General features: G+C 38.2%; 1 protein-coding gene across 3 annotated transcripts in view; it reads left to right on the top strand.

Annotated features, from left to right (window-relative positions):
- Positions 1 to 16,314, top strand: part of dok7a (docking protein 7a) — a 44,031-nt gene that overhangs the window by 10,620 nt on the left and 17,097 nt on the right. The window contains exons 6-9 of one of the 3 annotated variants that reach the window (XM_084406136.1): positions 8,026 to 8,118; positions 8,793 to 9,580; positions 12,532 to 12,580; positions 13,554 to 14,012. In XM_084406136.1, coding sequence (XP_084262262.1) covers positions 8,026 to 8,118; positions 8,793 to 9,580; positions 12,532 to 12,580; positions 13,554 to 14,012 — 1,389 coding nt within the window. Of the gene's footprint in view, positions 1 to 8,025; positions 8,119 to 8,792; positions 9,581 to 12,531; positions 12,581 to 13,541; positions 14,013 to 16,314 lie in introns of all 3 variants that reach the window. The other 2 variants (XM_084406135.1, XM_084406137.1) reach the window with 2 other exon arrangements.

Below are 16,314 nucleotides of genomic sequence, written 5' to 3'. Positions count from 1 at the left end.
AAACTTACAGTCTCTCACTTCCACTAAAATGAATAATGGATTTTTATGACATCACCGCGGACTTCAGCTTCTCATCACATCTTCTGTCCAATCAAATGCTCACTAGAATCTGAAGCGTCCCGCCCCCTATGCTATAAATACCACCTGGCCAGAGCTAACGTTGACAGGTAACGGAGCAATAGGGGTTGGAGATGTGTGTTCGGTTGCTCAAACGCTCGAGTTTAATTCCGTTTTCCAACTGTTCGTTGGTTAAAGTGCCCCTGTTATGGATTTTTGAAAATGACCTTTCATGTAGTGTGTAACATAGCTCTAAGTGAATGAAAACATCCTGCAAAGTTTTAAATCTGAAAGTGCACCATATATAAAGTTATTGTCTTTCAAAAGTAAGAGTCGACGAGTCAATGAAATGAATCGTTTTTCAAACAAGTCATAAGCCGTTTCGTTGTGACGTCAAGACGAAACATTAGCATATTGCCAGCCCACTTATTGCGTGCGCAGACACCAGGGAAAACTTGAACCTCAAACCAGCAGCTGATTCCTGTGGATACTGGATAGCATCATGTCGAGAAGACGCTGTGCTCTACAATGTGAAGTTAAAGCCAGTTTCTTTTCACTGCCCAATGACGAGCATGTGAAGAATCAGTGGTTAAAATTCATCTTTACCATGATACCACAGCAGTAAAATTCTAAACTTTTGCTGTGTTCCCTTTATTTTACTGACGACTGCTTCTTAAATATTGGAATTCAATGCAGGATTCACAAACCGTTTGCTCTTGAAAGATGGTGTTCAAAATACTTAGTTTAGATTTTTTATTGTGTAGGTCTCCTGCTAACTGGCTAACTCACATTATTACTGCCTTTCTGAAATACTTCTGCTAATCAGTTGTGGGCCACTATTACCTAAAACCTTTTCTATTAATGCAGATTGTCTGTCGTTCTCACTACTTTGAGGAAAGATTAAGCATGGAAAGTAAAATAATCGGTTTGTTGATGGACATGCACTTGTTAATGCTGATGGTGAGGAATTACCGTTGCAACATCTCATATTGTACCTCAAAATGAGTAGTGTATCACTGAGAAACGTCCTGCTCGAGTCGTTCTTGCAATGGAGGTTCGGGTTCAATGTTTCATCATCGGATTTGCGCTCGCATTGATATGGTAAAATCAACGTCATTGTTCGTTACTGTGTTTAGTTTACGGTGTAGGAAGCCTCAGGACAAGCAGAGCTGACGTTGTTATGGCAAGGGCGTTTTTTGTTTTCGACATGCGCGCTGTACGAGGTAAACCAATCACAACAGACTGAGCTGTCTGGCCAGTCAGAGCAGAGTAGCTCACGGAAAGGAGGGATTTAGAGAGATTGATTCATCTGACGAGTCGTTTGAGAATCATTGAAAAATGTGGTGATGTGCAAATGTATATTATGAGAAAATGAAACAGTTTTTTGACATTTGATGCATGTAAACCTGTTGTAGGAGACTCCAAAACAACAATAGGAAACTTTAAAATAGCATAATAGGGGCACTTATTTGAGAATTTATTCACATTCAACTTATCATCAGCGCTCAGATTCGCTTCCATGGTGCTGTCAAGTACGACTTGCAGTCTGTGAGGTAAACTAAACGTTATTGGCTATTTGAATATGTATAGCCATTCAATATGTCCCGCCTTAGCTTCCTGTTTCAGTGGAAATTTCGTCAATGCATCATACAAAGCTGCGCGTTTCAAGGCACTTCTTGGTGTGCCTTGGTGTGCTCGGTTATCTCACTGGAATTGGCTGCTCCCCCAGCTATTGTACATGTGTTGAATTTTGGTCTGCAACAACCTTGTAGCCTCATCCTTATGGCATAAAATGACTGTCTTAGAACCCCCTGAGGAATTGGTGGAAGGTGTTCAAAAACGTCTGGTGAATTTCTTCTGGTCTGGTCAGCATTGGCTAAAAGCATCTGCATTATATCTGCCCAGACAAGAAGGAGGCCAAGGATTGGTGGACAGAATAAAGACTTTTAGACTTCAGACAGCAAAAAGACTTCTTTATGGAAAAGATGTAAGCTGGGCTGGAGTAGCTTGTGCCCTCCTTAGAAAAGGATCTCTTTCTAATAGACACTCAAGGAGTTGATTTTTCTGGATTGACTTATCAATCTATGTTGAAAGCCTGGAAAATAGTACATATATCAAGGAATCTCCAGGATGTGCGAGGCCTTTTTAGAGAAGAACCCCTGTTGCACAATCCTGTTGTGGACTTAGACATTTTGAAGTCATCGACAATGAGGACTGTTTTAAGGAATGCTGGAATGACAAAGATTGGACATTTAATAACAACAAATAATGGATGTCTGCTGAGATGCTGACCACTAAGCTGGGTGTGAGGTCAATTCGCTTGACACACAGACTGTTGAATGATCTTTTTGAATGTTTGCCAATGGATTTTAAACATGATTTGGAGACATCAAATGAAGATATAGATATAGTTTTCCCAGAGTTAAAAATTGCACCTGCTTTTAATGCTTTTCAAGAAAGGGAAGGGAAGGGAAAGGGAACTTTGCTTACCTTCAAGACTCCTGAAATGGAACTTTTCAGTGAAACAGGGAAAAAAGCACTGTATGTCACATGTGTCAAAGTCTCACATATTAACTCTTTTGAGGGACTAAAAGAATCTAAATGGCAGGAGAATTTTGGATCAGGCACTTCCCCTAAAGTAGCTGGAGGACCTTGTACAAACCTCCCATTGAGAAAAGCCCCAGGGACCTTCAGTGGAGAATTGTGCATGGTTTAATAGCTACAAACAGATACAGAGCACACATTGATCCACAGGTAGGGGAGGGGTGTCTATTTTGTGGGCAAACAGAAACTGTTTTACATTATTTTTTTTACTGTGGCAGACTTGAAGCTTTGCAATCTCAAATAGAAGAATGGTGTAGAAATTTAGGAGAAGTGTTCTCACTTGTACTTTTTATTTATGGACCCAAGTATAACAAAAATAGAAAGCAGATCCACATGATGCTTAATTTTTTGTTTGGGCAGGCCAAAATGACAATATGGCTGTCACGCAAAGGTAAATTAAATGGTGTGGGGTCAACTGATGCAGTGGCTATTTAAAAGGGTTTAATCAAGTCAAGGCTAAAGGTGGAATATGATTACTATCAACTGATTGAAGATATGTAAACTTTTAACTATACTTGGGGAGTGGAAAAGTGTTTATGTGAAATTGACATTGATGGTTCTCTGCAAATGTATATCTGTATATGTTTTTATTTCGCTTAAACAAAGATTGAGTCGTTTTGGTCTGTTTTTAAACTGGAATAATTTTTTTATTTATTACATTTTTTTTTATTTATTATTATGAAATAGTGTGGTGGGTAATTTGTGTAGGTTTTATGTAATTATGTAATTTTTGACGACAATTTTTAATTAAAGGATTGTTAAAGTCAACTCTCTCTCTCTCTCTCTCTCTCTCTCTCTCTCTCTCTCTCTCTCTCTCTCTCTCTCTCTCTCTCTCTCTCTCTCTCTCTCTCTCTCTCTCTCTCTCTCTCTCTCTCTCCTCTCTGAAATTTAAATCCCCAGTTTTAAAAGCCCCTGGTATAATTCATGCAAGATCAGCTCTATGGTTTTTTACTGGGACATTTAAGACACTAACAAGAGTTTACATATCGGCCCAGCCAATCAGCGTGTTTCACACCTCATCCTGACCAATCAGAACTTGATCATCTCTCCTATTCTGAGAAGACTGGGGAGATCAAGGGGTCAAAGTCACTGTTTATATTCCCAAGCATTCCTGATAACCCAGAGAACGCTGTAACCTCATCCTCTCTCTCGCAGTACTGTAATGTAAGCAAAGCTGTTCCTGTACCACAGCAGGTGTGGCCATTGCCCTGATACTTAGCTGAAGACAAATACGTAGACAGCCAATGTTAGGCCATTGCTTTGCTATAAATGAAGTCAGAAAACTTGCATGCAAAATGTTTGAAACAACTTGACACATGCGTGTTTATTATGTTCCTTAGGATACCTGTTGATCGGTGATGATCGGCAAATATCTGACAGCGACAGTACTTCTCTGGCTATTTGCCATCTCATCCACATGTCTGCTCTATTAATAGCACTTTAAGTGTTATATAAACACTGAGGCGATCTGCTGTAACCCCCTTACATGCGGTCAACGTGTCCCTGTAGTTTACTAGTACACACAATGTGTATCCATCAGTCAGGCCATAAATTGACAAATATGGATGCAGCAATATCAGTAAATGTTTAAAAAAGCACTAACCCTCGTATCATGATAAGTTTTAAATGGCGATGCTGCGATTTTTCTCTAGTCGTCAATCTCAAACCATCAGTTCAATGAACCAGTATCATCATCATCAAACTCGAAACAGGTTTGGATTAATATGGGACGAAAGGTGATGTCATAATTACCAGAGCCTCTCCATAATGTGAATCATTTTGGAATCCGCAATTTTAGTACATTTCCAGAACTTTTTACAAAAACGTTCCCAATGTTCCCAATGCGCTAAAATTTGTCTGTCTTTTACCTTCTAAATAATGTCGACAAGAATGTGAACAGCCTTTAGGCCATTGCACTATTGTTGTTTCTTAAGTTATAAAAAAAAGGTAACTTAAAACAGTAACTTTTGGCCCTCTAGCAGTTAAAAAAACAAAACTACATGCATTTTGCTGAATAACATTGTTTTAGTTGTGCTTTGGCTCTGTGTGACTGTGCTGATAAATATGGTTATGCTCATAAAATGTTCACTAATAGGGATATAGAGTTTAGGTGGAAATGATCTCAAACTGACTAGCTGAAGACGGTAGCTATACCCATTAATAGACAATGTACTTCCTTGAACATAAATTCCAACACAGCGCTACAACAACCGTAATGAAATGACTCTTCGCAATAGATTATGCTTTACAATGAACTCTGTTAGAGAGCTATATGGCAATTTCTCTGTTCAATAAAATACATTACTCACCTGTTGAGTAATAAAAAAAATTGTGTGTGTAATATATATATATATATATATATATATATATATATATATATATATATATATGCAAAAACCTTGTATATAATATGCAAAAACCTAGTCCGTTTGACATTTTTCTTTTAAATTAACATTTTTATGGTTTTAATTTTACTCTTATCAGTGACATTTTTTTAAATAAGGCATTTCAATAACTGACTAAAAACCCTCTCATTGCCATTAAAATGACATTACTGAACCTGAACATAGGAGCCGATAAAAATGTTTATTTAAAAGAAAAATGTCAGATGGACTTAGAAGTTTTTGCATTTGAAGTCTTCATAAAGTAATATGAAATATATAAAATAATAAATTAAAGCTAAATAAAAATATTTAAGAAAAACTAATAAAAATAACAAAAGCACTCACATACATATATGTGTGTGTGTGTGTGTGTGTGTGTGTCATAAACTGCTTGGAGACGCAAAGGTTGAGGATCCAAATGCAGTAATTTATTGAAAGGGTAATCCACAATCGTAGTTAAAAATGGGCAAAAGGTCATAAACACACACTATATAAAATGCTGGGTTGTTTCAACCCATGTTTGGGTCAAATATGGACAAATCAAACCATTGGTTTACATTTTTTAGTTACATTTTTAACCCAATGGTTGGGTTTGTCCATATTTGACCCAAACATGGGTTGAAGCAACCTAGCATTTTTTAGAGTGCAGGGTCCAAATAAAAACAGGGGACAGGGTCGAAACCAAATGAGCACTCAGAAATATAGAATGACACTAGGCTTCACAGTGGCTACATTTACATGCACAACTTTTGTTTCAATCAGACTGAATTCATTCTGATTGATGAATCTGAACGTAGTGCTTACATGAACGCTAAACGTGATCGGATTGATGAGCGTGTTTATATGTCACAAGCTTTAAATCGGAATAGATTTTTTGACATGCGCACACTGCATGAATATTTAGAGTTTCCCCCTGTTTGCGCATAATAACTATTCTCCTACATTGTTTTTTTTATTTGTTTTGAACAGCAGACTTAATATTTATCCATTTCTGGTCATAATTTGGAGACAATGGGCAGCTTATATTTATCACGCAGTAAAAATGCCCCTCCCCGCGCCCAAAACTGTCGTCTGTGGATGAGAATCCGAAACAAGGACTGGTGGGACGTTGTCCTGCTCCACTTCACAGACGCAAAGTGAAAGGAGAATTTAAATGACTCATTTATATGATACTTTATTCAACAGGAAGAACAGCTCAAGAAAGCGTCATACTGTACGTCATTGCACATGCACAGTCCTTTCAGTTTCGGTTTTCAATACGATCAAGTGTTTACATGTTCTCTCGATCGGATTAGAAAAGGAATAAGCCACCCCTTTCTATCCGATCGAAATTTTGTTTGGATCGAGCTCAATCGGATCGATTATGGTATTTACATGAAGGCTTTTCAGTCCGATTGAGCCTTCAATCTGATTACTAACGGATTATTTGGTTGCATGTAAACATAGCCAATGAGTGACTGAGATAACCAGGCTTATATAGGCAGAGGTAATGAGCTAATGAGACACAGCTGAAGACAATCATAGATGATGATATACTGGACAATGAATTATGGGAAATATAGTCCTTGATTGAGTGGCAATAGTCTGGGGTAGAGCGCCCTCTGGTGGCTATCAAGGGCACTCCAGCTGGTGATCATGTATGTACATATGTATATACACTGAACAAAATTATGAACACAACAATTTTGTTTTTGCCCCCATTTTTCATGAGCTGAACTGAAAGATCTAAGACTTTTTCTATGTACACAAAAGGCCTAAAAAACTCCCTGAGACTCCTCCCCTTTTATTAAGCCTTCCTTTGTCTTTGACTCCTCTCTTTTACCAAGCTCTAGTCTAGAGAATGAATCAGAGCTGAGCCAGAATCTAATTGGCCGGGAGATTCAGAATTTTCTTCAGACTGTTTCTGTACAAATGGCTCTATGAGTCCAGTATCATTTTCAATGTTGTGGATCGAGTGGCCCATGGTGGCGGTGGGGTTATGGTATGGGCAGGTGTATGCTATGGACAACGAACACAGGTGCATTTTATTGATGGCATTTTGAATGCACAGAGATACCGTGACGAGATCCTGAGGCCCATTGTTGTGCCATTCATCCACGACCATCACCTCATGTTGCAGCATGATAATGCACGGCCCCATGTTGCAGGGATCACCCATTGAGCATGTTTGGGATGCTCTGGATCGGTGTGTACGACAGCGTGTTCCAGGTCCTGCCAATATCCAGCAAAGAGCTTTGAAAAAAATTCAAAATATGAATCAATACTTTAAAGGTGAACCTTAACTGAACAGCTTCGGAGTCATTGGAATGGTTATATTACTTATTTCGGGTTGAATGGTGGTCGTTTCGCACCCCCCTGGTGCCCGTGAGCGGAAAATCCGCAGTTTGCAACTTTGAGCCGGCGGGCCGCCGGCCGGCGCGTCAGGAAGTATCGCGTGATATCAGGTCTCGCGATGTAAACAATTGCTTTACGGCCAAAAGAAATCTGCTAAAATGCTGTCATTATTGCGCTCCCTCACGCTGTTCGAACCCGAATGAAGAAGACATTTTAAAGAATGTCCCATCTGCTTTGATGTCGTTGATCTACTAGCCTCTGGTGTCTGAGAATCACCAACGAGTTTTTACAACAGTGTTGTCAAATATCTATTCCGAAGCTGCGGGGGGAGCTCTAGAGAGAAACCTGCGAGCAAAAAGCGAGAATACAGCGAAGAAATCCCGAAACTACTGAGCCCCGCTTTAATAGTAATTAATAAATAATACAAAAATAACACAATCAATTTCAATCAATTTGTAAAATCTGAATTTTCAAATTCCTACGAGGAAAAGAGTAGTGGAATAGCACTTGAAGTCAGACAGCATTCCCTATTTTGTTTGTTTACATGTCATATCAGTAAATTGTGTGGCAAAAGGCTTGATTTGTGTATTTGTGTTGGCTGTCTGTCTCTCACAGTTCTTTTTAACTTGCTCTGTCTGTGTCTCAGAGCCCAGTGTCAATGCAGCTTTAGTGCAGGACAGACTAAACCATGAAGCGGAGGAGTTGGAACGGAGACTCAGTCTGCTGTCTCACAGCACAGGTAACTGTGTCTCCTGTTTTGCTCACCTTTGTCTCACATGGGATCCCCAAACCCACATCCAAAATGTCACTCTGGTGAACCTCAATCTGGAGGATTTATGTAAAGCTTCAGTTATCTGTAGGAGTTATCATGTGTTTGTATGATGGCATCAGATTTAAATACTCAAGGAGTATTTACATATTTAAAAGAGTACTTACGGAAATAATATACTTTCAAAGAATATAGTTATTATGTAATTTCATAATTGCTTGTATTGTCTTTGAAATATGGATAAATGTACTGCCAAAGCATGTCATTTCTATTAAAACTTGTCATGTATTAAATATATTTGTTAAAATTAATTAGCAATTTACTAAATGTATGTATTGTAATATCAAATAACAGTTAACATTATACAGTTAACATTATAATTAAGTATTTTACATTTTGCTTTAGTAGGTTTGTCAACTCATCAAAATAAGTGTCTCTCTTTAAGTACACTTAAGTCAAATTTTTTTTTTATTAATATTATATCATCTGCATGTACAGATGTTTAAAAATTTACATTTAGAACTCAAATTAGCCTACAAGTGCACATTGCAAATAAGTGCACTTCTTTTAGGTATCTGTGAAGAGAGAAGCAAATATTTGTGCAGTCAGGATGAATCATTTTGCTCTCTCTTTTGTCCTGAAAGCTTCCAGCTCCCGTTTCGGCTCTTCGATGACAGGAGATGACCGCAGCATATCTGGTTCATCTGACACCTCGGACACAGATTGCAGCATTAGCGGTCGCCCTGCGCCGTGGACCGATCTGGTTCTGCCCAGCTCTGCAGAAACGCCTCACCCGCAAGCATCTCAGGTCGAGGAGAAACTCTCCACTGGACTCCAGGTCCCGACTGATCCCGTTCGCTCAAGGAAGCTAAAAGAAACCGGCCGACAGAACTCATCCGACAGCGGCATTGCTACGGGAAGCCACTCGTCTTACACAGGAAGCTTCTCTTCCTACAGTGGCAGTCTGGATGCTGCCGGTCCAGGGGAGGAATACGGAACGCCGTTCAACCTGCCACCACCTGCTGTCCCAGAGAAACACTTGTGCACGTGCAACCATGAGTACCAGATTCCCTCTTCGCTACGATACCTTTATGACTCTCCCCGCAGTCTGCAGGAGATCACCGGAGCTCCAGAGGACAACAGAGATAGTAGCAGATCTCAAAATGATACTGGACTTATAGAGCCATTTGTCCAGAAACAGTCTGAAGAAAATTCAGAATCTCCCGGCCAAATAGATTCTGGCTCAGCTCTGATTCATTCTCTAGAGCTTGGTAAAAGGGAGGAGTCAAAGACAAAGGAAGGCTTAATAAAAGGGGAGGAGTCTCAGGGATTTTTTTGTAACAAAAGCTGCTGTGATTGTGCAAACTGTTCACTTCCTCCTGCCGGCTCTAAATCGCTCTTCGCTACCTGCCCCATCTGCAGAGGACTCAAGGTACACACACTACTCGGGGTTATTATAGTTTAAAACTAAAGCAAAAAAAAAAACACGAAAAACTTAACTGAAATAAAATGAAATAACAAACTAAAAAAATTTAAAATCTTATTTTATTTTGGTTAGTTGCCTCATTTTAAGCTAGTAGCTAGTTGCTCATTTTAATTTAGCTTAACTTGATATACTAAAATAACTAAAAAAATTAATTAAAAAAAACATTAATATAGACATAAAAAAACAATAATAAAAATGACTATATATATGTACAGTATATATGTAAGTATATATATATATATATATATATATATATATATATATATATATAGTCATTTTTATTATTGTTTTTATTGTAATATTGTACATTGTAATATTGTTATTATTGTAGTTTTTAAATAAATTATTATTTATAAGTTATATGTATATGAATTATAAATATAATCTCAGTGACACTAAAATAACACCGCTTTCTGTTTCTGTTTTCTACAATAATTAACAGATTAAGGCTGGATGATAAAATCCTTATTGTGTTATGGCTTAATGCATTAGTCATATTGTGAAGGCTGCATTTTAATTAACTAATTATATGTGTGTTTTTTTGTGTAATTAGTATGTATTGCATGTTTCAGAGTGAAGTGTGGCACTGTGTTCATTTACACCATTGGTTCTCAATTCTGGTTCTATAATAATACTAATAATAGTAATAAATAAGGGATAATCCATCGTGGTTCCATCACAGAAAGCCACAAAATCACTTTCCAGAACATTCTCATTCACAGTTCCATGCTGGTGGAACACTCTCCCCACCCTCATCCGGAATGCAGAATCCCTGACAACATTCAAAAAACAGCTGAAAACCCATCTCTTTCGTGAGCACTTACCTTCATAAAAAAAAATAAAAAAATTAAAAAAAATTAAAAAAAATTCCTTTAAACCTCACTTATCGGGCTTATGCTACTCTGAATAATGCCTGAACCTCGTATTCTGAGCACTTCTTGCGTTGTTGTTGTTTTTTGCCTCTTCATGATGACTCGCTTAATTTTAGTCCTAATTTGTAAGTCGCTTTGGATAAAAGCGTCTGCTAAATGACTAAATGTAAATGTAATCCAAGGCTAGCTGTGCATTAAACGATTTTAATGCATGACATGGAGGCAAAGAACCATACGACATGAAGCGAAGTGGTTGCTTCCGCGGAATGCATTCAAATTGTTTAATGCACAGCTAGCCGTGGATTATCCTGCTGATACCATGGTAATTTGCCAACATTGAAAACTTAAAGCAGAACTTGGTAACTTTTTTAACTTAATAAAACTGTCTAGAAATCATTTGGATGGTTAAACAACCTGTTCTGGTGATATTGGTGACTTTCCCCGCTCCCCCCAGCGTTCCCAGGCGGAAAACCAACCTTGCAACTTGGGGACTACCGTCCCGGCAAGATAGAAATTGGAAGTCTCGTGAGAAGCGAGAACGAGAACGAGCGCGAAACACAAATTGCTTTACGGCAATTCGATATAAACACACACGCATGTATGATGTATTACCAGATTACCCACCTCGGTAGACATAGCTCCACACGATACAGTTGGCTAGCTCCGATCAAAACAAACGCACATGAGCAGCGGTAGAGAGGGTGAGGAGGCCGCCGCAAGTGAGTTTTTTACGACCGTGTTGTGAAATATATGCCCACCACAGCTGTAGGGGGAGCTCGTGGGGAAAACATGCGACAACAAAAGGGAAAATCAGCGAAGAAGTGACTAGAGTTCGCTAGAGTTGCCGAGTTCTGCTTTAAAGCTGTTGTTGATGCCTGTACTGCAATATTTAACCGGAAGAGTAAAAATGGCGGTTATTTCCATTAGTTACAGCTCCGTAGTTCTAGCATTCTGCCCACTTTGAATCAGACACATTAAGTAGTGCGTAGATTACATTTATTTGAATGAATGAATTATAGCATTTATTTTAATTAATAATCGAGAGAGAGACAGAGATATGTGTATGTGAATTACCGGCGTCTGTTCAGTGTCTCTCTCTATTAACAATGAAGCTGTGAGTTTAATTACTTCAAAACTAGCGATGTTACCCCTTTGTTGCTGATAAATACTGTATGATGTAGTGATTCAGTAGCAAAGCTATTTTATTATCAAAAGTCACAGGGTGAAGATATTCCTTTTAAATTACATTTGATAGAAGTGTGCAAATGCAACCCAACACAGTGCAATTAACACACCTGTGCTCGATAAACCCTTTAATGCACAACAGATTTTTAAAAGAGTGTTGTGTCTTCTTTATAAGGGCCAAGGACTGCAGATGCTAGGTCAAATATTCTTGAGACCAGTGTTGTTATTGTCAACTAAAACCAAAACTATTAAAAGTCACAGTTAAAACAAAGCTGAAATAAAATAAAATATAAATATTAGATGAAAAATGGATGAACTGAAATAAAATAATCGTTATGGGGAGCTTTAAGTTTCTGTGCTCCTGAATGTTTGTTTCCACAGCGCGACCTCCGAGTGACGTATGCGTGTGTGTGCTTCCATGAAAACAGCGTGAGTGACGTATGCGTATGCGTATGTGTGCTACAATGAAAACAGTTTTATTGCACACCTTTCAGCCAATCAGAATTGAGTATTTAGACAGACCATTGCATAATACAGGCCTACAAATAAGCACAGCAAACATTTTTGAAAAATCACAATTTCATTTATTTATTTTTTTGCAAGTGTGCAGCCCTTTATTATGGAAGCCACATATCACAATTACCTTTTTTTATTTTTTTTTTATTTTTATTCTGTGGCAGGAATAAGCTTCCATACTATACTGTAGCATTGGGAAGCGACACCCTCTGGTGTACTGCAATAAGAACAGACTCCATCCACTGAATCCAGTTAAGTTCTTTGTGGCATTGATTATGGTGTTATGTAATGTTAATTGATTTGCTCTGTGTGTTTGTTAAACAGGGCACATTTCTTCCTCATCCTGGAGGGACTCTACTGCCCGCTGTGCCAAGTAAGACTCCTGCAGCCAGTATATCTCTTTACAACCTCTCCCTCATTCTGCATATCCCATAGTGAAATACTTAAAGGGTTATTTAAGGAGTCTCCATAAGAAAAAGAAGTACACTTTAACATGCTTTTAAAAAGACTACTTATTATGGACTACTTAAGTGTGAACACAATGAAATGTTTTAGGGCATTAAATTGCATGTTCATTTATATTAAATTATATTTGCTGAACTTTATAGTGTTTTTTGACCCACTTTAGTAGGACTTTAGTACATCTTTATATGTAGTTTTGTAATAACTTTTATTATCTTTGAAATATAGTTAGTGTACTGCCGAATGTACTAACAAGCATTTATGATATCCTAAAGTATACTTTAATGTATACACTATAATATATATATATATATATATATATATATATATATATATATATATATATATATATTATGTAAGTTAAATATATACTTAAATATATTTGCAATTATACACTTGTAATGATAAAGTTGCAATTTAGTACATTTAAAATATATTAACTTTAAATATAATATATCCATCAACACACTACAGTTAAAATTATAATCAAGTATATTACATGTACTTTAGTATGTTACTCAACACATCAAAATAAGTGTACTTCTTTAAAACATGACAGATTATTAAAGCAATGACTTAAAATGTATGTTAAAGTAAACTTTTTATTTGACATTAACTTTTTTTTAAATGAAAGTGTTCTCTCTTTAAGTACACTTAAGTGGCCTTTTATTTCATTAATATTCTATTATCTGTAAATATAGTATTTTAAAATATAAAGAGAAAGAAAAATATAAGATTCTTTTTCACAAGTGTCTGGACACCTCCCGTATTCATTAAGTAATACACAGCGCATTTTAATATAAATAATATAAAATTTATATAAAGTGAGATTTATATGTGAGGAACGTACAGACACACTCTCAAAGAAGTAGGCTTTACTTCAGCAGGTGGAAATTCAGCCCCTCCCACTGGACCAGCCACCAATCAGCAGCCAGTGGAGATCAGCGACTTATCTTTGACCAATCAGGATCCATGGAAGCCCTTATCTGAACATTCACAGACCAATGAGGAGGAGCGATCTGAGGGATACATCTCCTGTCTGTCTGATCTCCTGGCACACTACAATCCTGCTGGGAAATCAGTCAGCGTTTATGAGGCGATGTCATCATCCAGACGCCCCATTCACACAGGACACACTGTCCTCTATGAGAACTGCCTCCAGTGCAGGAAAGGAGAGGGAAACTGCCGGCTGCTGAGACTCACGCCTCCATCCAGACTCTCAATTTTTGTCCAGGACCAGAGCAGAGAACTGAGTAGAAACAATTCGATCATCCCAGAGTCTGTCTGCTCTTCCATTGAGTATCCCAGTAGGCCAGTCTCTCTGCAACGAATACCTGAAGAAGGTAAGAGAACGTCAACCCCAAACCTCTCACACTGGACTTTGTCTCATCCTCTAACCCAACTCAATCTTCTCTTCCTCATTACTCCAGAAGTCTGTCTAATCGTATTAATAATTAGCTTTACTCTTCTGCAAAACCCATCTATATTGTTGTTTTCGTCGTCTTTGAGGATTTGAATGGGTGAAGAAGCTCAAGGACTTGAAAGCGAGTTCGATACAAGGCTGATGTTGGAGATGCATGTGTCATAAGAAGTTATTTCTGACTTCTGAGCTAAAATGGGATTTAAAACAAGACACAGGATTCATCCAATTATCATTTTCAAAACTTACATTTCGACATTAGAGAACAAAAACACCTATCATAATTTTTTTTTAAAAAACCACTGGAAAAGAGAGTAAGCATCAAGCCAGGTCAGAAAAGTATCGCATTTCTTTCCATAAAAAGAAACTTACTTAGTTACTTTTTTTGGAAAGTAATGCGTTACTTTTCTTACCTCTAAGTAATTACTGTAATGCAATACTTTTAATAGTAACTTTTCCCAACAATGGTATTTATCCATCATACAAATAAAGACATCATCTTGCTCCTTATTGTCAGAAACATCATAGTGAAAAAGAAATGCACTACCAGGATAGGATACTGACAGTTAAACACATGACATACTGACTAAATATGTATTACAAGGGTTATAATGATGAATCATTTTTAAATGGACTTCTTTTATTTTATTATTAAACAAGAAATTATTGGGCACCGTCCAGAATTACCATTCGTGTTGAGTGCTAACCGTCTGTCATTAGCTTTAATAATTGAATTGTTACTAGCAGTGATGAATTTATCAAAAATGTATTTGTACATTTAGTATCCAAAATACTAACTGTAAAGTTTTGAATGTTTGGTTCAGGAAATGTGCTACCAGGATGGTGTGTCCATTAAAACACAGGGGTCCAGTACTCAGTCCATACTCATTTTATTGCAACAGATCATAGAGTTGTATGGTTTCTATAAACAAATAAACAACAAACAGAATCTTTAACACCACAAAACTTCAATAGTAAAGCATTAATCTCATAATCCAATCCTAAACAGTTCAACATCAAACTAGTAAGAACACTGAAAGATAAGTAGAGTAATCACATAGAACATCTCAGAATTAGACTCAAACAGAATCTCAAGACATTATGTAACAGATCAAAAGGGCACAAACTTACATTGTCAGGAACACATCAACTCTACAAAAGGGCTCTCATCAGGAGAGAAAGGAAGGACAGTCTACCTCCATTGCATGTGGCACACACAAAACACTAGTGATTAAGTACACCTGAGGAGACTTAGCTCCTCCCCTGACTGGCTACGTCATGTGATCTATAGGAATTCTCAACAGCCGCCCCCAAATGTGTAAACATTTGACCCTAGAGAATTCTGTACAATTAATAATTCAAAAACTTAGTAAGGACCACCAGATGGCTGACTTGGCGTATATAGCATTTCCCTTCAATGAGAACCTCCACAACCCTTATCTTGCCATCAGGACTTATGATGATCTATGTGACAGTTCCTATAGGCCATAGTCCCAGTGGAAGCTGCAGGTCAACGACCAAAACTACAGCATCACATGAAATCGAATTTCCCTCCTGCATCCACTTCTGACGACTTTGAAGGGAAGGAAGATAATCTCTGATAAAACTTGACCAGAATCTATCAGACAGAACTGGACTATGCCTCCACTTTCTACATGAAAGTATTTCAGAATCAGCATACATTACTTGAGCCAGTGAAGCATCTTGCCGCCCCATCAACAGTATATTCGGAGTTATGGGATCAGGGTCCGATATATTAGATGTCGCATATCCAAGAGGTTTAGAGTACAAGCATTCAGTCAACTTCCCATCTTCTTCAACGGGGGCAGGGACGGACTCCTCGGCGGGGACAGGGACGGACTCCTCGGCGGGGACAGGGACGGACTCCTCGGCGGGGACAGGGACGGACTCCTCGGCGGGGACAGGGACGGACTCCTCGGCGGGGACAGGGACGGGCTCTACAAAAGGGCTCTCCTCAGGAGAGAAAGGAAGGACATCGACTTGCCACAATCTTTCTACATCCCTCTGTAACTGATCTTCGATGGAAGTAGCTAAGAAGTGGCACTGAGAGACAGAATCAGTCTCGGGTATCAAGGAAGTGGGACCCTGCAATACCCATCCTAGACGAGTATGCAGTGCAACAGGACTTCCAGGAGGACCAAATATTACTCGTTCCGTAGAGCATAGCAAATGAGGATGATCTGCTCCCACTAACAACAGGGGCT

The sequence above is a fragment of the Rutilus rutilus genome, assembly GCF_951802725.1.
Source record: "Rutilus rutilus genome assembly, chromosome: 3".
In the NCBI taxonomy this organism is placed as follows: Eukaryota; Metazoa; Chordata; class Actinopteri; order Cypriniformes; family Leuciscidae; genus Rutilus; species Rutilus rutilus.
The sequence above is the reverse complement of the archived record's forward strand: the minus strand, read 5'-3'. Positions and strand labels throughout refer to the sequence as shown.